This window comes from Coenobita brevimanus, chromosome 65 (genome assembly GCF_032717465.1).
Source record: "Coenobita brevimanus isolate Jiangsu-jjx chromosome 65, ASM3271746v2, whole genome shotgun sequence".
Taxonomy (NCBI): Eukaryota; Metazoa; Arthropoda; class Malacostraca; order Decapoda; family Coenobitidae; genus Coenobita; species Coenobita brevimanus.
In genome coordinates, this window is record NC_137018.1 from 26,605,422 (window position 1) to 26,628,655 (window position 23,234).

General features: G+C 41.4%; 1 protein-coding gene across 1 annotated transcript in view; it reads right to left on the bottom strand.

Annotated features, from left to right (window-relative positions):
- LOC145404953 (uncharacterized) overlaps positions 1-23,234 on the bottom strand; it is a 608,364-nt gene that overhangs the window by 126,900 nt on the left and 458,230 nt on the right. The window contains exons 27-28 of the mRNA XM_080276459.1: positions 8,989-9,092; positions 3,280-3,449 (exon numbers count right to left, since the gene is read on the bottom strand). Coding sequence (XP_080132585.1) covers positions 3,280-3,449; positions 8,989-9,092 — 274 coding nt within the window. The remainder of the gene's footprint in view (positions 1-3,279; positions 3,450-8,988; positions 9,093-23,234) is intronic.

Below are 23,234 nucleotides of genomic sequence, written 5' to 3' on the forward strand. Positions count from 1 at the left end.
TGTCTGCCCTTTCCTCTCCTTCATCCTTCTTTCCTTCCATCCTCTGCTGTCTTTCTTTCCTTCATTCTCTCCTCATCCTTCTGCCTACGGGGGACTTTACACTCCCTCTTTTCTGTCTTTCTTTCCTTCATTCTTTCCTCTTCCTTCTGCCTGTGGGTGACTCTACACTGAGTAACAAGCCAAATGGTTTCCTGTACACCAGGAAACTATTTACTACGCTGAGTGGTAACCATATAACCAAATTTTTGGCACCTGGTGGTTTAGTGGGTAATTACGGAGCTCCAATCGGACTGAGCCGGTGAAGGTTTATATCCAAGGAATGGTTGGGGTTTACTGCTCACGTAATGCCACTCAGGGATGAGTGAGGCTGGTCAGTCGCATCTTAAATGTCAGGACTAACTTGCCCCGAGCTCCTACGCTTCTCATGGGGCAACGTAAGATTGGATGATGAATGAATGAATGAAACTTAAGTTTACCAAATATTATCTATCCCATACCTATTCTTCGCTTCATTTGAATGCCACGGGCCAGGTCTGCCCTAACTACTCGTTTATGTACTAGTAGTTCTCAACACAATCTAGTTCTTCATCAGTTTTTTACTGAAGAGCCGGAACATGTCTGGTAAACCTAATTTTCGTCCTCTTCATATTACTTTCCAAGTCAATCTTCAGACTCTTTAATGTCCAGATCGATAATTTTTTCTTGCTGTTTCTCCCATGGTTCACTGAAAAGAACAATGGTTTCAACAAAGCTAAGGTTGTCCGATGGCTCACCATTGATGTTAATTCCCTTTTCATCCCAATCTAAATTTCTGAAAACGTCCTTTTAGGTGTGTCGTGAATAACCTTGGTAAATTGTATCCCTCGGTCTAGCAACTCTCTTTACTGGCATTCTGTGCACCACTACTTACTGGCATCCTCTGGCTATTCTTAAGGAGTTTTATCATGGCAATACTATCTTTACAGGTACCTTTTAGTACTGTAATGTAAGTTTCTTCTATACTTTGCCTCAACTTCCTTTAATTACTACAGCTATTTCAAATGAATCAAATATGCTATGTCATAATGAGATTCCATGCACAATAGTTTCTTATCTTCAAAAGTTTTCTTACTCACTTGATTAGCAGCATGATTTTGGCCGTTTGTCGAGTACATACTATGATATTCGCCCTTTATTGCATCTAGTATACGACTAATTCTGCTTGTTAGGATTTTGTGAAACGTTTATACACAACAGGGATAAGGCTAACTGAACGATACTTCTTTAGTTCGTCACTGTCACCTTTTCGCGAATCAAAATTAGTAGACATGTTTTCCATGACCTACGTACTGTCATGGCTTTTATACAGTTAGTTCATGGTTTTACAAGTTCATTTAATGCAGTCACCAGCATCCTGAATGAGATTAGCGGTATTATCACCATCACCTCCTGCCTAATCCCTCTTCATGCCTCTCACTGACTTCATTACTTCCTCCAGTGTAGTGCTGGGGATCATTATTACCCCGTGAAATCTAACATGTGCTACTGCTAATCGTACACTCCACGATCATACCTCAAAATACCCCTCAGATCTTACAAGTGCTACTGTTTATCTTGCAGTTTGTTGCTGTACTTCAATATGCCAAGCAAATCTTACATGTACTGTTAATAATCTTGCAGTTCACAGTCGTTCTTGTACACACCACTCCCATCTTACACTCCACAGTCGTACTTCCACATACTCCTCAAATCTTACGTGTCCTGGCAGGTCTTCTGGGTGTGAGAGAGACGCCACCTGCTGAGAGCGAGGCCTCATTAAGACCCTTTCACATCTAACCTCATTCACCTCTCTCTCTCTCTCTCTCTCTCTCTCTTTACCTGTCCCTTCCCCTAATTATATGCCTCACCTGAGCATGTCTCCCGGCAGGAAAGGAACACAGAAGGAGAGAGAGAGAGAGAGAGAGAGAGAGAGAGAGAGAGAGAGAGAGAGAGAGAGAGAGAGAGAGAGAGAGAGAGAGAGTACGAAACCAAAAATGAAAAATCCAGTGTGTGGAAAAATAAAAGGATAAAAAGGTAGAATAAATGAACAGAAAATAGAACCTAAGAACCTAATAATAAAACTGATATAAAATGGTAAAGAAGAAAATAAAGACGTAAAGAAAATGCGAGAAAAACTAAGAAAAACTGAAGAAACTTATCCTTTAAATAAAATGACGTATATTATCAGTTTATCCTTATCTCTAGACGGCTTTATTTTGATCAGTATTTTCGGACTGGAGGGGTTACTGTAAAAAATAGCCCTCATTACCCCTTTCCAAAACAACCACTAGGGGTAACAACAGTAAAAGAAACGGGAAAAAGACGTCAGGATATAAGAGGGAAAGTACAGATAGTGACAGTAGGACTAACGTAGCTGTGAAAAAGAAAAGATATATGGCAGCTGAAGAGATTAATAAGCCATGATATCAAACTGAGAGAAAATACTGTAGCCAGCTGAAAATAAGTACCGTAGAAATTTGGGGTAAAAAAACAGAAACAAAAACATGGAGAATAAATTTAAGTCAATCCCACACCTACCCAGAGAAAACACGTGACATTAAAAAGGAGAAATTATCAACAGTGCGAGAAGGAAAAAAGAAGAAAATCGAAGAAACCAAAAACAAGTCAAGACAAGGGTTAGTAAAGACAATTCCCTACCCACCTACTCAGTCAGACACAGGGCCCTAACTGGAGGAAAAAGCTATGTGTTTGTGGGAGAAAAGGTTTGGAATAGTGGTGATGATGATGATGATGATGATAATGAAAGGTTTGGAATGGTGATCGTGATGATGATGATAATGATGATGATGATGATGATGATGATGATAGACAAATAGAAAACAAACAGGGTAATACATATAATCACAAATACATCACAGTTTAAAGGAAAAAACAAATAAAATATGAGAAGGAAGAACGGCCCTGACACGGCGGCCAATCACCTGCTTTAGTTAGATTTCTTGCCATTCCCTTGATCTTGACCTTCTAACACGAACATCGAACTTCATAAGTCCATACGAACTAATTACGGTCAACAGCCACCAACCAAAAGAAATCAAGGTTTCTTTGTCAACCCTGTCAGAAGTCAGAGGGTGAACAAACGGTAAGACAGAAAAACTGACACAAAAACAGATGCTACCGATAAATTTCCTACCTGCCACACAGAAGTACTAATATAAAATTGCAGAAGTTAAAAGGATAAAACTGTTCAGTCCTAACAAACTTACACACACACACACACACACACACACACAAACGTACCTGGCGACACACACATCACAGGCGAGGAAAGAGGGCGGGCAGGTGTGGCAGAAGAGCTCGTCAGTGCAGGATGGGAGGGAAGGTGCGCCGTCACACACCTGTTCCCGGGGCACACACACACCTGACCGAGGGCAGATGTACTCGTCCGCCCCGCAGTACCCACACCCCACCTGCAGGGGAGAGAGAGAGAGAGAGAGAGAGAGAGAGAGAGAGAGAGAGAGAGAGAGAGAGGGAGAATGCTTATTAGGTGGCTCTGGTTTATTAACAATAGAAAAATTGTTTGAAGCTTTTTTTTTTTTTTTTTTTTTTTTTTTTGCTCGGTGCTTTTTTCTTGTATTTCGTTCATTTCATGCTAGGCTGCTTCCAGTATTACTGCACCGACTTTCTTTTTAGTGCTTCTCAACAATTTTCACTCCTCTTCCCTCCCCCTGTCAAGAGGGAAGGGCTTGAACGAGAGGAAAATGGGAGATAAAAACATCTAAAAATGAAGGAATGGCAACGGATTTCATCTAAAAATGAAGGAATGGCAACGGATTTAGTAATGCCCATGTTATTGTTGTTGTTAACCCCAATCTGTCTGACGATGCTGACCTGTCGACCACAGATAAATAACCGCCCCAGTGGGGTTTTCTCATAGTTTCCCACCACCTTTGATGTTGTGTCTGCGTCTTAGTGTAGTATATGCTGTGCTGCTGACCATCATATGTTATGTTGGGTGGGCCATTTCAACGAGCAGGGCACATGTCTTCTGTGACTCCTCCAACTCACTTGTAAGCCGATAACTTAGGCAAGCTGGGTGATGTTCTGCCATTGTTAATGCAGGAATGTCTGGAGGTGGGATATTGTTGAAAAGGTCTGGTAATGTTCGTGTGGTAATGGTTTTATGTGCCTAGTTGTATTAGGAGGTTCTGCCGTATAATGACAAAGGAGTTTATTAGCACAGACTACTGCTTAGATCTGTGTTTCTCACATCGAGATATTATCTAACAGGGACGAATGCACTTTCAGAGTGTAAGTAGACTATAAGAGTAGTACTGGTGTAATCAGTGATGATACACAGAGAATTGTTCTATATACTTTGCAAGGTGCTGTAGTGGGTATTAGATGGGATGGGAGCCCATACCGGGGAATCATCGGACATCACTGATCTGATATATTGTTTGTAAGGCAGGTAGAGTTGCCTTTTGTTGTCCAAAGCCTGTCCCTGTAAGTACTGTAAGTGTGTTCAGTCTGAGAGTGCATCGCCTCTTTATGTCTTGGAAATGGTCTTGTGAAGATGTGTCCAGTGTCATATGTCACTCGAAGGATCTGATTGGAGACTATGTGTGTGGTATAGGTGCGTAGTTAAATGTGTTAATAGGGGTGTACATGTGGCAGTGCTCGTCACTGGTGATGAGTGTGGTAGTAGATTTAGCTGGAATAATTGTCAGTATGTTGCCCTTGACCAATGCCCGATGAGTGTTGTAATCTTGCTGCAAAGTACAGGCTGTGTCTGCTATGCAGTGTCTAGTTGTTATGGTAATACCATCTACATATGAGGCAATGTTTGTGGGCGGCTGCGGTGTGAATATGTCATGCATCTATAGGTGCAAGAATGTAGGTGTAAGAACGGAGCCCTGGAGAACTCCATTAGGGAAGTTTCGTGTTAGTGATGACTTGCCCTGAAATGTAACGTGTGCATGTATGCCTGGCAGATAGCTGGCATGCCAGCGTTTGGTGTTCTTCATCTCTGTATTGTAGTTTCTCGTGATTACTTTGCATCGGGAGATGGCATCAAAGGCATTACTAAAGTCTATTGTTGCAATAAATTTATGTTGTGCAGGTCTCGAGAAGTTGATGCCATCAGTTGCATGTTGTGTGAGTTGGTTAGTAAAGTGTTAGTGGAGTGGAGTGCTCTAAAGCCGAGTTGTGAGGGAGCAAAAGAAATATGAGCTGTGACAATGCTAAGATACAAGCGTTCAATTATCTTTTTGGTGTGCTGAGCAGTGTTATGGGTATGTAAGAGTATGGAGAAAGGTGTGATGCGTTTTTATTTGGTTGACTGTTTATGTAGAGATTACTTTTCATACTCAGTGCGTCTTGGTGTAAGGTGACTTATGTTTGCATAGTGTTATACTAGCATGTTTGTTTGTTCTTTGTGGAGGGGATGTTTGTGGGGATCTTGAAGTACTTGTCTGTGATTTAGTAATACAGTTAACTGTTTGTAGGGCCGAGACGGACCGGCGGAGTGACTCAGTGTTGTTACAAGATTTTTCATTTTTTCTTTACTGTTCTGATTGTTTTCGTTTTCGTTGTTTAATTATTGCAGCCTTGTGATGATGTCTTGTGTGTGTGGGAGAGGGGAGTTGTGTCTGACTGTGTTGCGTTGCTTTATGAGGCGGGTAAGCACTGGTGTAATTTGGACTGAAGTGCCTTCTGTTGCCTCGTGGAATGTGGTACTTGTCTGCGTTCAGTGTGATGTTATTAAATTTCTTATTATGAATATACTTCTCCCATTAGAGAGGGAGGGCGTTGGTAATGAGTGGTGAAGGATGGAGTTTCTCAAATCTGATGTATGCAGATGATGGAGTACTGTTTGTAAATAGAGAACAAGAGGAGTTGATGTCTGTAAGCGTCGTCCCTTGAAAGTAAATACAGACAAGAGTAAAATGATAAATGTTGGGAGAAAAGGTAAGTTCCAGTGTGATGATAGAGGAAATGAAGGGAAAAATGAATTGGCGATAGAGTTTAAGTACCTCGGCGCAATGATAAAAAAAACATAGGTAAGTATGCAAATGAAGTGGAAAGTAGAGTGGCAATGGGATGGAGAGTGGCTGGTACAATGAAAGACTTTTAAAAAAGCAGAGGTCTGAGTGTGGCGGCTGCTAGAGGCTTGCGTGAAGGAGTTTTAGTATTCTTCCCTAACATACGGGTGTGAGACTAAGATGTGGCATGAAAGTGAAAAATCAATAGTAAGAGCAGTAGAGATGGGACGGTAATGGAATGTGTGTGGAGCGCGAAGAGTACAAAAGATAAGGAATAATGATTCGTGAAAGATGCGGAGAATGGAAGTTGATGGACACCACAGTTGGGGACTGTGCTTCAATGGTATGGCTGTGTGGAGAGAATGGGTGTGAATAGAGGTGAAAGGGGTATATCTGAGCGAGTGTGTATATGGCAGGAGACGTGGTAGGCTAAGAAGAACGCGGATGGATATGGCAAATGAATATGTGAGAAAAACAAAAGTACTGAAGCTGTTGAAGCTATGGAGCTAACTAGCGATCAAGTAGGTTGGATAACTTTTGCGCGAAGTGTATGCCCAGGGTTTGGCATCCCATTATAATTTAACAGTCGTTGCATTGACTGTCGGATAGGTGAGTGTGAAACTACATGCGTAATCAGTTTTGCTCTATCAGGTGGAACCAGGAATCCGGAGGATTGAACTGAGAGTAAATGAGAGCGTGGCCCAGTTAATTGGGCTAGCTTTGGGTAGTATCTCATTCTATAAAGTTCCTTCTGGCTCTCAGGACCTTTCCTCATCCCATCCAAGGGTGTATGGATGATGATTTCTGTCAGTGTTAGTGATGCGTGTTAGACACATAATCAACTAATCTTTTCTTTTAATATAATTTTTTACTTTCGTTTCCAACTTGTTCCTAACATTCCCTTTTCAATCATTTCCGAGTTGTAGGCGTAACAGTTGCCACACCAGGCTCACCTCAACTTGAACCAGGTGAACTGCAGCTTGAAGCTGCCCTCCTCCTGCAGCTCCTCCTCCTCCTTTCGGAGGACAAGGAGGATAGGAAGTATAGGGAGGGAGTAGATGGACGTTTGCATAACCAAGCGGTGGCGCAGTACGGTTATGTGGGTGTCACCGCATGAAGGTGTCCCTCTCCAGCAGGTAACCCGTTACCATTTTACCACGTTCCTATCTTTTCTCGTTAACCTCTACTAAGCTTTCCCTCTTAACCTGTACAGTACCCAACTTTTCCTTTCAACCTGATCCTAACTTTTTTACATACCATCAGCTCCTCTTTTATCCTACTGCTAACTTTACTTTTAAAAGTATTTTCACTGTTAACGGGTCTCGACTTAGAACTTTTCTCTAACGTTATTTTGTAACCAATACCCAACAACTGAACATTTCTCTAATTCAGTTTTCTAACCATTTACATGTCTCTCTTCAATCCATTACTAACTTTCCAAATTATTTATGATTTCAGTTAATACTAACTTCAAAATTTATGTAATGTACTAACCATTATAATTCGTCTAACTTTTCTTACATCTTATTTCCAGCTTTCACTTTAACTTTTCAACTTATTTCTAGTCCTTTTAAACAACTTTTCTTTAACTCTACCCTATAGTCCTGTTAAGATTCTAAAATTTATGTCACCTTCTACACTGACAATTAACCTGACTTTTTAATCCACTTTTAACGCTTAACATTTTCATAAGTTATCTCTATATCTTGACAATTTATTTTTATATTAATTCTTTCCAAAACTTCAACTTGTATCCAAATTTCGTTATTGACCTTCTCCAAAAATCTAAACTTATTTCAAAATATTATTCATAACTGCATCTTATTTTGCTTTTCGCTAATTCTCAGCCCTCAATTTAAATCTATTTTCAAATTTACTCTAACATTAGCGCTTAAACACAGGCTCTGTCATTTATCGGCAAACTTACTTTTTACTTATCTCTAGTTTTCTCTATTTCATATCTCACCTTAGGCTTGACATTCCTTCTCCTAATCCGAGAGCGTATCCAGGCTTCGCCAAGTGGGAGGGTAACGCCGGATATTACACGCGGGAGTGAATTGCTAAAATACTGCAGACTCTCTCTCTCTCTCTCTCTCTCTCTCTCTCATTCTTACACGTCTGTAGTATTTGTTTTTTCGTTAAATGTTCGTTTCATTTTTTGTGATCCAGAGTCTCCTCCTTTTTTTTTTTTTTCTTTATCTTTGTCATCTGGAGTTGTTTTTTTATTCACTTCATATATATCAGATGAGAATATAAATTTTCATTTAATCGTTTTAGTTAATCTTAGGTCTGGTTATGTTTGCTTAATTTAGGTTGTTATTACGCTATTACATCGAGGCGAGGTAGGGTTAGGGTGCATTGTTTTGGGTCCAAGTATGTTTGTGTACCTCGCGAGCGCTTATTGTTTTGGATAGTGTGTGTGTGTGTGTGTGTGTGTGTGTGTGTGTGTGTGTGTGTGTGTGTGTGTGTGTGTGTGTGTGTGTGTGTGTGTGTGTGTGTGTGTGTGTGTGTGTGTGTGTGTGTGTGTGTGTGTGTGTGTGTGTGTGTGTGTGTGTGTGTGTGTGTGTGAACGTACATCTCTATCAGGTTTGACCTACTCTGGACTAAAGTTAGTTGAAGGGTTGAGGTTCACGCAAAAACGAAGTTATTCGATTTTTGAGAAAGATAGGTCAGAGGTCAAGAGTACGGGGAAAAGTTAACTCATACAGTTTTGATCTGATCTGGACCAAACTTAGTGGGTGGTCTGAGGTCGGGCAAGCATAAGTGATTCGATTTTGAGAACCACTGATTAAAGATGAAAGTCACTGAGCAAGTTTAGAGGTTCGGTCCTCTTTGTTATCGTGTTTCAGTATCAAACGTATGCGGCGTAGCTACTGCACTCCTTAATTACGCCTCCTTGTACCGAGCTGAATTAAACTGACCAATACCAGCCTAACCTTTCCTATCCTGCCTTGCTCTGGCTTACCTCATCCAAACCATCGAGTGGACAATCCTTCCTTCCGTCACACCTCCAAGCATCGGGGATCTCCAGCCCTCCAGAGCACCTCAGTCTCCCGCCCTCGCTCTCACCTGCCCAGTATAAGGATTTAGAATTTATATAACACAGGTACAGGTGTGTTCAGAAGTTCCTTGCCACCTTCCTAACTCACAACCGACACAATAGCATTTTTTCACGATTATTTTTTATTTCTGCCACTCTGTCACTCACCTGTAGGAAATAAAAAAAGGAAATTAAAAACATCCAGTCTCATATTACACTAAACAAGATGCAGGGATTCAAGGCTGATACCTCTGTCCAGAACAGTGATGGCCATGAAACCCCCTCTGGACCTTTAAATGACAGGAAAACCTCCAGCCGCCTCTCAAGGATGCGAACCATACCCAGAGCACCTGATCTAGATTCCGACTGGCGGTGTAGACCACTGAAGTACCAGGCATCTATCTGTCTATCAATCCATCTATCTGTCTATCTATCTATCTGTCTATCTATCTATCTATCTATCATTCTATATATAACAGAGTATAGTCATCCAAGAAAGCTGCTCCATTGATCCCGGGTCGCACTTCACTCTGGAACACCTAGCACCCCTTTTCCTTGCACACTCATTTAACCCAAAGCCGTACTGTTACTAGAGAAAGGCTTGTCATTTTGGGTATCACGCCAGGCCGCAATCGACGTCATGACTTTAGTGGATGAGTGTATACACACAAAAATTAGAATCATCATCAGTGTGTTTGATGGTGCCGTAAACAGTCCAAATGGAAAAATTATACTCACATTCTGACCACACACACTGTCAGTATTTGGGTGTAATTCGGATCAACAGGAAGGTCAGCCGGGAGTATCCAAGGCTTTCACGGTGAGTGAAGGGAAGTGAGGCACAATTTTACTGGTCACACTGATGACACTGTTCATTTTCGTTTTCTTTCCTTTATCCCGTTTCTGGGTCTTCACTGCCCATTAATTTCACAGTATTGAGAATAGGGTTATGATGATGATGATGATGATGAAGAATATGTAAAAGAGATACAACGAAAGGATTATGATGATGATGATGATGATGATAAAGAACACACAACAGGGGTATAACTTAGTGATACTAACAGTATCTATGACCATGAAACATATTCTCGTCGGTTTAGCAGGCTGTCTGTCACCCCTTCCTTAGCGATTATTTATACACAGAAAATCTTCATATTGTCGCTGATGTTATTTATATCTGTTCAACATCGACGTTCTTTGCGTTAACACTGAGGCTCCTATGACTCACTCTCAGCTCAATACAATCGTCTGGCGTTAGCTGGAATAAAATATTAGAGCTGTCCGCGTCATGAGAGGGTTAATGGTGACAGGAATAATACTTTCAGACTCCATGACCTCACTCAGATGAATAACATCGTCTGGCGCAGGCTGGAATAAAATGAAAGAGAAGAAGCGCCAATGGAAGTGTTTCAAGGCAGACAAAAGAACATTAACGCGATCATAAAATCTTCATGAAACACTAACTTCATAATTACCGAATAAACTGGCAAAGAAGACGCGACCCCCTTGAGTCTGGGGAACGGCGATTTAAGTTTATTTTTCCTGCACATAACCGATTTTATTCCATTAAAGAAAGGTCTCTGTTATCCCAAGGGGCTTAGTATGGCCTGAAAAACCTCTATTAAACTGAAGATAATCGTTAACAAATGGCCAGAATAAAATGTGAAAATAGAAGTCCCCATTCTCAGGAGGTTAGCGAGCCGTCTTCCCTAAGAGGATAAGGTTCGTATGTGACGCTTTCAGTTTCTGAGATGGAAGATGCGTTGAAGCAGTGACGTGTGAGGGTGAATGTCGCAGTGTGTTGGTGCGTGGGAGGACGGATGGATCTCAGGGAACGGGCTACATTGTCAGTGGCCAGAGCAGGATGCATAAAAATATAAAAAGTGAAAAAGTGGCGGTGGGTCTGGCGTTTGATGTGTCCTCAAAGGGTTACCGCCTCATTAAAAGATGATGAAGTAATTATAAAGTGAAGGTCAGAGCTTGTACGGCCCCGTGTTGTTAGGCTGCGATGCCTACAACACGTGCACACACACACACACACACACACACACACACACACACACACACACACACACACACACACACACACACACAAACACACACACACACACACACACACACACACACACACACACACACACACACACACACACACACACACACACACACACAAGTGCACAAAACAGACACACAGGCCCGTATGCAAGCACGTACACACACACACACACACACACACACATATATATATATATATATATATATATATATATATATATATACCTAGGCTGCTTCCCCCAAGGAAAGGGAGGTAGCCGAGACAGGACGACACACTCTCCATTTACTCATCCATTCAAACACATTCATTCGCATCTTAGCCCCAAAGGGGAGAACGGACAGATCCTCACCGCACCACACCGCACAAGGGTCAACTGCGCAATGTAATCAGTGACATCCACAGCAGGGCCAGACAGCAGAACTGGTTTACCCCTGCCACATCATAACAGACCCATCCCCTTACCCGCACCTGACCTGTCTAGCTGATCAGACCAAATGCAGGAGAATATCCCCTCAGGGCTGCGTCATCACTTATTCATTCACAATTTCTCTCCATTTATTTCTGTCACGCACAGCCACTCTTCCTTGCTCAACAGACATCCCTCTCGCATCCAGCGCTCTCTTCACACTGTCCATCCATCCTATTCGTGGTCTTCCTCTCAGCCTTACACCTCTCACATCAGATCTAGTTATCTTTTTCACCAATCGCTCAATATCCATTCTCTCCATATGCCCAAACCATCGCAACACCCTCTGCTCAACTCTACCAGCCATCTCCCGAACAACTACAGTTCTCCTTCATCATTTCGCACCCGATCCATACGCGTCACTCCACACATACTCCTCAGACACCTCATCTCCATTACATTCAAACTTTTCCTCTCTGCTACACCCATATTCCATGTTTCAGCCCCATATAATGCAGTCGGTACCACAACACCCTCATACAGCCTTCTCTTTACATCCATTCTAAGCGAACGACATTTAAACACTTTTTTCATTCCTCCCAGCACCTTTCCTACTTCATTTATTCTAAACTTCACTTCTGCATCTATTCTTCCATCCACAGCAACATGTGACCCTAGATAGTTAAAACAATCTACCTCCTCAAGCAACTCACCATTCAAAACTATATTCATCCCCCTACCATCTATCAACCTCGTACACTTCATCACTTTACTCTTATTCACATTTACTTTCAATTTCCTCCTTCCACACACCCTTCCAAACTCCTCTACCAAGTGTCTCAATCTCTCCTCTGAATCAGTCACCAGTGCAGTATCATCTGCAAACAGCAGCTGCTTCAGATTCCACTCTCCACCATCAACATTTACCAGACTCAGACCACCTAAAACTCTTGCATTCACCTCCCTTACAACACCATCCATGTAAATATTAAACAACCAAGGCGACATCACACATCCCTGTCGCAGCCCCACTCTCACGGGAAACCAATCACTCACAGCATTTCCCACTCTTACACACGCTCTACTATTTACATAAAAACTTTTCACCCCTTTTAGTAACCTACCATCAAGTCCATACAATCTTAAAACAGTCCACAAAGCCTCCCTATCAATTCTATCATACGCTTTCTCTAAATCCATAAATGCCCAAAACATATCCTTGCCTTTCGCTAAATACTTTTCACACACTTGTCTCACAGCAAACACCTGATCAACGCATCCCCTCCCTCTCCTAAAGCCACACTGCTCATCACTAATCACTCCCTCTGTATCCTCTCTAACTCTCATAATTAACACTCTACCATACACCTTACCTACAACACTCAACAGACTTATACCCCTAAAGCTAGTACATTCATACTTATCACCCTTGCCTTTATACAACGGGACCACACAAGCACTTGCCCAGTCAACTGGCACCATACCTTTCTCAAAGCACACATTCAACAATCTTACTAACCAGTCAACAATAGTCACTCCACCACCCTTCAGGCATTCCACAGCACACCCATCCATACCTGCAGCTTTCTCTGTTTTCATCTCCTTTACTGCCTTCTCCACTTCCTCCTTCGTGATCAAAGAATCATTCAACTCTCCCAACACATTTATTCCTTGCACCCTTCCATCCGCCACAATCTCTGCCACCCTTTCCTCCTCTACATTTAACAATCTTTCAAAATACTCTGCCCATCTCTTCCTTACTGCATCCATCTCAATTAACATCCTTCCATCCTCTGCTTTTACTCGTTCTTCCTTCCCAGACTCTCCCTTTCGCACCCTTTTCACCTCCTTCCAAAACATTTTCTTATTCTGTTGAAAATTCTCTGTCAGCCGCCTACCCCACCTCTCATCTGCTGCCACTTTAGCATCACGCACAGCCCTTCTCGCTCTATTCCTCTTTTCCTTATACCTTTCATATGACATCTCATCCTTCCTCTGCAGCCACACTTCATATGCAGGTCTCTTCTCAGCCACAGCCATACTTACTTCCTCGCACCACCATTCACTTCCTTTTCTTACACCACCACCCACACGTCTCACACCACACACCTCTTCTGCATGCCCCACCACAGCACTGTTAAACAACTGCCATTCCTCCTCCACGCTGCCATTTTCCCGATCTTTCACTGCGTTCCACTCATCTTTCAATTTCTCCTGATACTCTATCTTTTTCTCTCTTTTATCCAACTCACTCACTTTCAAAACCTCCCTGCCACACCTAACCCTCCTAGCTCTCACCCATCTCTTACCTACTCTTAACTTTCCCTCCACCAGGTAGTGGTCAGACATACCTCCACCCTCCCCTCTCAGAACTCTCACATCCAACAATCTTCCTATTACATTCCTAGACACAACCACATAGTCCATCAAAGCTCTATCAACAACCCTTCCACCCTCCTGTCTCACCCATGTATACTTATAAATATCTTTCTTCTCAAACAGCGTATTCCCAATCACCACCTCTCGCTCAACACACATCGCCATCATTCGTTCCCCATTTTCATTTCTTCCAGGCACACCATGCATACCAACTACGCCTTCAACTATTACATTTCCCACTCTAGCATTCAGATCTCCCATCATTACCACATTCACATTCGCTCCAAAACTCTGCAGACATTCATCAACATCATTCCAGAAAGACTCCCTCTCTTGTTCATCCCTTTCACTACCAGGCCCATATGCACTCACAAACACCCATAACTCACGTTCAAAGTTCGCTTTCACCCATATCAGTCTCGATGACACCTTCTTCCATTCAATCACACATTGCTGTACTTCCGGACTCACTAACAAGGCCACACCTTCTCTTGCCCTTCCTCTATCGACACCTGACAATCTTCCATTCACACTTCCAAACATAGATTCCCCCTTCCCTTTCATCTTCTTTTCACTCAAAGCTAACACATCCAACTTTCTTCTCACAAACATTCTCCCAATCTCCTCCCTTTTAGCCTCAATCGTACTACATCCACGCACATTCATAGACCCAATCTTCAGGGTACGGGGATAACTCCATCCCCCCACCCTTTCTCTGGCCTGTCTCTTTTTAGGAGCTAAAAAACAGAGGAGGGGGTTCATAGTCCCCTCATATATTATATATATATATATATATATATATATATATATATATATATATATATATATATATATATATATATATATATATATATATATATATATATATATATATATATATATATATATATATATAGATAGATATAGATATATATATAAATATATATATATATGTATATATATATAAATATAAATATAAATATATATATATATATATATATAGATAGATAGATAGATAGATAGATAGATATAGAGTAAATATATATATAGATAGATAGATAGATAGATAGATAGATAGATATATATATATATAGATAGATATATATATAGATATATATAGATATATATATATGTGTATATATATATATATATATATATATATATATATATATATATAGTAAAACGAATCTAAAGATGAATGTAGGGAAGAGTAAAGTGATGGTCTTTGAGACAGGTGAAGTCAGTGAATGTACAGCGAGGTTGGATGGTGAGGAACTGGAAAATGTGAGGACGTTTAAGTACTTGGGTAGTGTGATGAGTAAGGATGGAGGTTTGGAGGGTGAAGTGCTTGAAAGGGTACAGCAGGGAAGAAAGGTTGCTGGTTCTTTGAAAGCAGTGATAAGAAACAGGGAAGTGAGCATGGAAGTAAAAAAGTTACTACATGACAGTATTGTGATACCAACTCTAACGTATGGAAGTGAAGCTTGGACGTTGCTGGAAGGACACAAGTCAAGAGTGAGAGCAGTGGAAATGAGTTATTCAAGAGGAGCCTGTGGAGTCACATGGAGAGACAGGCTGACAAATGAGGATATAAAGGAGCGTTGTGGTGTGGATGTGGATGTGTTAGGAAGCGTTATGAGGAACACACTGAGGTGGTTTGGCCATGTGGAGAGGATGGAGGGTGAAAGACTGACGAAGAGAGTGTATGTGAGTGTGGTGGAGGGGGGAAGAGGGAGGAGGAGGCCGAGGATGAGATGGAGGGATGGGGTGGAGAGGTATATGAGAGAGGGATGTGTGAGTTGGGAGCAGGGCAGTGAAATGGCGGGGGACAGGGCGACGTGGAGGCGATTTGTTTGTGGCCACCCCAAACGGGATTGAGGCGTCATCCTATGCACCAGGAAACCATTTACTACTATGGGTGGTAACCATATAACCAAATTGTGGTGACTGGTGGTTTAGTTGGTAATTATTGGCCTCCAATCGGATTGAGCCGGTGAAGGTTTATATCCAAGGGATGGTTGGGGTTGATTGCTCATGTAATGCCACTGAGGGGTGAGTGAGGCTGGTCACTCACATCTTAAATGTCGGGACCAACTGCCTAGCCCCGCGCTCCTACGCTCCTCATGGGGCAATGTTGGATTGGATGATGGATGGATGGAGATATATATATATATATAAAAATCTATATATATATATATATATATATATATATATATATATATATATATATATATATGATTGAGTCGGTGAAGGTTTATATCCAAGGGATGGTTGGGGTTGATTGCTCATATAATGCCACTCAGGGATGAGTGAGGATGGTCACTCTCATCTTAAATGTCGGAACCAACTGCCTAGCCCCGGGCTCCTACGCTCCTCATGGGGCAGTGTAGGATTGGATGATGGGTGGATATATATATATATATATATATATATATATATATATATATATATATATATATATATATATATATATATACTCCAAAAGTTAGTAGTAGGCAGATGGGTAGGTTGGTGGGAAAGGAGAGCTGGGTGAGAAGGCAAGGTTGTGGGCAGGAAAAATGAGAAAATTGGGACGTATGCTTAATAGAAGGGAATGTTTGTAGGCAGGCTAACCGGCAGGAAGAGATCATCAAGGTAGTGAGGATGAAACAGAGATGGGCTAGTAGTGCAGGCAGGTGGTAAGGAAGATGGGATAGAAGCAAAGAACTGACACTCCAATTATCACAGCAGTGGTTCTCAGTCTGGGGTACACGTGCCCCTTGGAGGTACACTGAGTTGCGGAAGTCTCTTGCAGATTCTTGGTTATCTTTGTATTTGGAGTTAAGGTTATGTATTTGTTTAGCCACGATCTCTTTACTTATTGTAAGAAAACACGTATAAAATTAAAGTAATACAATACATACTGTAGTTAGGGAGAATAGACCCAGGTGACTTATTTACTGGGTTTAACCAATGGCGTAACCACAGTTACACGTAATGAAGGTGAGGGACAGCCTCTCGTAGAAATGTACAACAGTTCAGTCGCTGTAGCAACACTCTCAACTTTAGTAAAACGAGGCTGGTTGTAGTGGTTATGACTATATGAAAGCAAATGGGAAAATTTCCACCACAAGACTTGGTCAATAGCGTATTTCGTAATGTTCATTACCAAAATGACTCTGAATATCACACCATTCTCGTCATTGCTGCACAGAGTTTGTTCGCTGTTTAGTTACTCGATATTTTTCCAAATGTTTTAGTGAAGGTTTAATTCGTTACAATGAAAACAACAAACTTCATGATTTGAGTAGGTATTTAGCTCTGGAGGAGCAATGGAACCTGGGGTACACAAGTGCAGAGGCTGGCGTAATAAACGAATTAACGACACCTAAAATGCTGAAAACAACTGCCCCAGAGGAAGCAGAGATGGAATGATTTTCATGGTGGTATTTCTGTCACTCTTCCAGCCATTGTAATCATTGGTAACTCTTGCGATTTATACACCTGGTGGATCCTAAGCATTAGTAGAACATCCATACCAGTCGCAAAACTCATCATCGTCATCATCATCACCATCATCACCATCATCATCATTATCATATCACTACAGTATTTTCCACCGATACACAGGATGGGAGGGGTCCAGAAGCAGGAGAAAACTAAAAGGGTACACCAGACAACACAGTACCCAATACGTCCATTCATTCATCACTGAAGCCTTTGAAATTCTCATCTCTACCTCATCGACTCGCAGTTAAAATGTACTTCATAATGTTTGTTTAATAAAGGCTATTCTTTCGGTAATCCTTGTTATGTGCATCTTCATACATACTTTACCATTCATTTACGTCATATGTTCATTTTATCGCTTCCTCAACCACCACATATTTGTCCAGGCTTTCACTTACCATAATTATTCCCCTTCCTCTTTGCCTTCTATGTCTCCTCCTGCCCTCAGACTCACTCATGCAAACATTTTTCACCATCCTATTCATATTCATTCTCTCGGTGTGACCATACCATCTCAAAACATCACTATCCTTCCTTACTATACGTATTTTACTATCATCTGTATTTCTAATCGTATCCATCCTTCGCATCCCACATATATACATCCCTTAACAGCTCTACTTTCACTACTCTCACTCCTGACCTTTCACTCCTCTTAGACAGGTAGTGTATCAGGGTATGAAGTATAAGGAAGAGCATCCAGGTCTGCAGTACCAGTAAAATGCGCTTTGTGAGCACGCGACGAACGAGCGAGCGTTTGTACATAAGCATATCAACATGATTTCATCTTGGTGTAAACATTACACCAACTTGTTAAAGTTATTATTGAAAGAACTGAGAGGTGACCAGAATATTCTATTGTCATTAGGGTTGTTAAGTACTTTTGATGCTTGATTTTGAAGAAAGTTTGATTTTGCGAGATTTATTGTTTCTGGTGAGGCAGTTGAACAATAACAGAAGAATAATGGAGCTAAAATATTTTCTTTCTCACGTTTTCTCGCTCTCACGTTTTCTCTCTAGATGTGCATATAGCGAAGCGCCATAGCATTTATCACACGCACAATGTTCATTTCTCTGCTCCCGACTTGCCGTGTCATCGAACTGCGTCGGTAAACGCTTGGCTATTGATCGAATGACAAAACCCAGAAATGGGGTGATTATCCTTGCTGATTTCACCCCCTAAACGTAGAAAAAAACATTCATACAAAATTAAGAGCGTAATATCAGATATTTATTTATTTATTTTTTAATAACAGAACAAAGGAAGAAAAAAAAAAACTAATCCATACACCAGATTACTGGTGTCCTCTGTTCATAGTGTATCTGCAACAGTTAGACTTGAACAACTGTAGGTTGAAGTTTTGAGGGAAACAACCCTGGGGTAGCGAGTTCCATAGAGACGCAGTTCGGGGAATGAAAGACTTCTGATAGGCAAAAGTTCTGCAATATGGCTGAGTGACATTCCAATCATGAGCGCTACCAGATGCCCGTGTAGCACGAGGGAAGGCATGGAGAGGTGGCACCATGGACGCAACTTCGTCTGAACATTTGCCATAAAAATATCTGTAAAATAATGCAAGGGAGGCAACATTCCTTCTTACTTGTAGGGCAGGTAGTTTGTTAGTAATAGCAGGGTTATTAATAATTCTAACAGCTTTGTTCTGAATTTTGTCTAGTTGTTTTAATGCAACCTCTCCACATCCATTCCACAAGGGTGAGCAATAGTCAAGCTGAGAGTGCACATGACTCTTATAAATTATAGCTAACTGCTCGTCAGTGAAGAAATCACGGACTCTGTACAATAATCCAAGTTTCTTTTGTCGGTTTTATCAAGTGATCTGATATGACAGGTCCAGCTGAGGGCACTGTTAAGTGAGACACCGAGAATTTCAGTACTTTTGGAGATGGGAATATTTGCACCATTGAAGGTAATATACGAATCTGGCAATACGTGTCTATTAGTAAATTGTATATATTTAGATTTACTAGCATTAAATGAGTCAAGGTTGTTTTGTCCCCATTCACTGATTGTAGATAGGTCTTGATTTATGGAAATGGCTGTACTAAGTTGTGAGTTAGAGATATCAGACTTTGTAAATGGGTGTCTGCGTGTGAATGAACTATGAAGTGTTGAGTCATCTGCATATGAGTGGATGGGATTATGGGTGATAGATAAGAGATCATTAATGTGAACCAAGAACAGAATTGGTGCAAGAACTGATCCCTGCGGTACGCCAACGTTATTTGAGTGGAAACTGGAATATACATCATCTACCTTTACTCTTGTTTTTTCTGTCGCTGAGATATGAAGAAATCAAAGGGACAAAAGACTTTTGTCCATAGCAAGGGAGTTTAGACAACAGGAAACGGTGCCATACTCTGTCGAAAGCTTTAGAAATATCAAGGGCTACTGCATGAATATCCCCATGTAGGTCGATTGATTGATGAATGGTATGAGTCTGGAGATTGAGTATGTCAATGGTGGATCTTTCGTGGCGAAAACTATATTGTCTATCGCTAATTAAGTTGTTGGATTCAAGATGTTTAACTATGTGCATATTAATTAAAGTTTCATATACCTTACCAAGAGAAGATGTGACAGCTATTGGTCCTTAACCAGAAGGGTCAGAGGAACTTCCTTTCTTTGGAATTGGGTGGATATTGGATTCTTTTCATGAATTAGGGAATGAAGAAGTACGTATGCATAGTTTGAATAATTTAGCAAGAACAGAGGCAAGTTCTGGGGAACACTTTTTCAAAACAACTGGCGGAATTCCATCTGGGCCTGGAGCCTTGTTTGTAGGTAAATTGTCTAGGATGGATTTTACGTATCTTGTCTGTATTTTAAGTGGAAGAATTTCGGGAGAGTCAAGTTCTAGTACTGGGACTTTCTGGCTGGCTTCCTCTGTGGTAGAATTTCTAGCAAATGTATTGGCAAAAGATATCTGCTTTCCCACGCGGGTCATTTGATATGTTGCCATCTGAAGATTTTAGTGGGGGAATGGAAGATGACTTGTTAAAGTTATTATTGAAAGAACTGAGTGGTGACCAGAATATTCTATTGTCATTAGGGTTGTTAAGTACTTTTGATGCTTGATTTTGAAGAAAGTTTGATTTTGCGAGATTTATTGTTAAAATTCTTGCAAGAAAACATAGTGTTACGACAGGAAATCTTTTTTAATTCGATTTCACAGTGGAGCATGTCAAGTCAATCCCTCGGTACATTCCTTTGGAAAGCTGGGATTCCAAGGGGTTTCTTTGGTCTCATGAGTAAATATATAACTAAAAACAAAATTTATTGAATATATCTACAACCTGCTTAAAGAATCTCTTCTCTATCTCACATAGTAAAGGTATTAGCCTCTGGAAACCATCGCAGTCGGCCCGTGTCGTGTTGGGCCGCTCATTTCTCAGGTGAACATAAACATCGCATCGTTCCGTTTGTTCGCTCGTAATAAGGATGCACATCAGGGTCGCTGGTGCGAGGGAGAGAAACTGGGTCCCGGTATTAGGATTTCATGTATAAGGAAGAGTATCATGGTATAAATGAGACTATAAGGGTCTCTGGCTTAGGAAGAGTACCAGGGGCTCAAGTATAAGTGAGAATATCAGGCTCCCTGTATAAGAACACTCGCTGGGAGAGAGCGGGATTGCAACCATTAAGAGTTTAAGTGAGGGAAGGGGATGTGGAGAGAGAGAGAGAGAGAGAGAGAGAGAGAGAGAGAGAGAGAGAGAGAAATGTGTGTGTGTGTGTGTGTGTGTGTGTGTGTGTGTGTGTGTGTGTGTGTGTGTGTGTGTGTGTGTGTGTGTGTGTGTGCGCACGCACCAAAGATTTTTGTTTGTGTGTGTGTGTGTGTGTGTGTGTGTGTGTGTGTGTGTGTGTGTGTGTGTGTGTGTGCACGCACCAAAGATTTGTGTGTGTGTGTGTGTGTGTGTGTGTGTGTGTGTGTGTGTGTGTGTGTGTGTGTGTGTGTGTGTGTGTGTGTGTGTGTGTGTGTGTGTGTGTGTGTGTGTGTGTGTGTGTGTGTGTGTAAGTGTCTATGTTCTGCTGAGATTGAGGGGTGTGTATGTGTAGGTGTCTAGGTATGTGTGTGCGTGTGTATGTCCATGTTTGTGTAGGTGCGGGGCAGACAGGTGTGTACGTGTAGAGGGGAAGGATGAAAGACCATTTACAGATCGCTATCAGGAGGGAGTGTGGTGCGTACATGTGTGTGTATGTGCGTGTGCATTATCCGCCACACAGTACTTGTAAGAGATGTGAAGTTGTATGGAGGTGTGCGACCAAGGTAAACTGAATTCTGCCCAAGATTCCCTGCTATGGAGATTTGTTGGTAAAAAAAAATATTACAAAGACCCTGTATTTACATTCCCAGAAACCTATGGCTCATTGTTCACTGAATAAAATCATCTGGCGTTAGGTAAAATAAAGTACTAGAGTTGTTCCGACCATGAAAGGGATAATGGTACCATTGTTAACCAACTCAGTCTTCTATTACCAATTCCCAATTGAATAAAATCGCTTGCAGTTAGCTGAATCCAATTACAAGTGTTGGTCTGGTCATGACAGCGATCGGGATTTTGAAAGATTACTTTTCTTGATGACTACTGGCGAGATGGACATTCCTACAACATACTGAATACTTCTGTCCACAGGCTGAGTCCGTCGGTAATTGAATCTTGTGTGTCTCAGGGTTATATTGGCTTAGTTAGTTCCCGCATACTTGAACTTTTATTATTTTTGCACCTAACGCCATATGAGTCTGGTCTTCTTAGAGTGAGTCACAGTAGCGTGAGGGTTAGTACTGTCACCATTTACTCACACATACTACGGAAAAGCCTTGTAATTTTTCCAAACAACGCATAACAGTTATTTTCAGCTGAGACTGGGTCATACGATCCTGACATATTTAATTCGCAGACATTCGTGTTCCTACTGCAAGTTAAAGTACTGATACAGAGGTAACAAGAATACTGCATTCAAGGAGCGCGTACCTTGACCAGCGCCTATACCAAATAACTCAGATCACCACCAAAACTTAATCAACTCTACCTTGGCCCATGACCCACATACATTAGTACACAAAATTCGTTGAAATCCATCAGTAACTTTTTGAGATATCTTGTGGACAAGCAAGCAAGCAAGCAAACAAACTAACAAAAATCGTGAACCGAGACTCGACCTCAGATCGCCTCCAGAACTTAATTAACTCTTTCTTGGCCCATGACCCACATATCCACAAACGTTCACTGAAGTCCATCTGTTACTTTTTGAGATATCTTGTCGACAAACAGACAAACTGGGGTGAATACATAGCCTCTTACAACTCCGCTAGTGGATTAAAAATGTCAGATCGAAACACTGGATATAGACAGCTGGATAAAGTAGCTCAATATTTTGGTTATACGGAGGCAGCAACAAAGGTATATGTGAGTGAGTCTGAGGAGAGGAGGAGGTGTCCTAGTCCAAGAAGGTGGATGGATATAAAATCTGGGTAGAATGATGATGACGATGATGATGATGATGATGATGATGATGATGATGATGATGATAGTGCAATGGACAGATTTATCTATCATTCATTGGCAATATAGGTATAGTTGGCCCAGTAAATACGCGGATAGTTGCAGGTAAAGGGCAAGGCCACTGATCTGAGAATGGAAGAAAAACCTGCCTTCCAAAACGCACGACACAGCCACATCAGTCACCCAGACAATGATATCGTGTGTGGGGCGCTAAGATTTTGACACCGTAACCAGAAAGTTGCCCTGCCAAATGCGTGTAAATATCCACGAATTAACTGGCCCAACCATACCTACATCACCGGTAAATAAGAGACCATCAACACCACCACCACCATC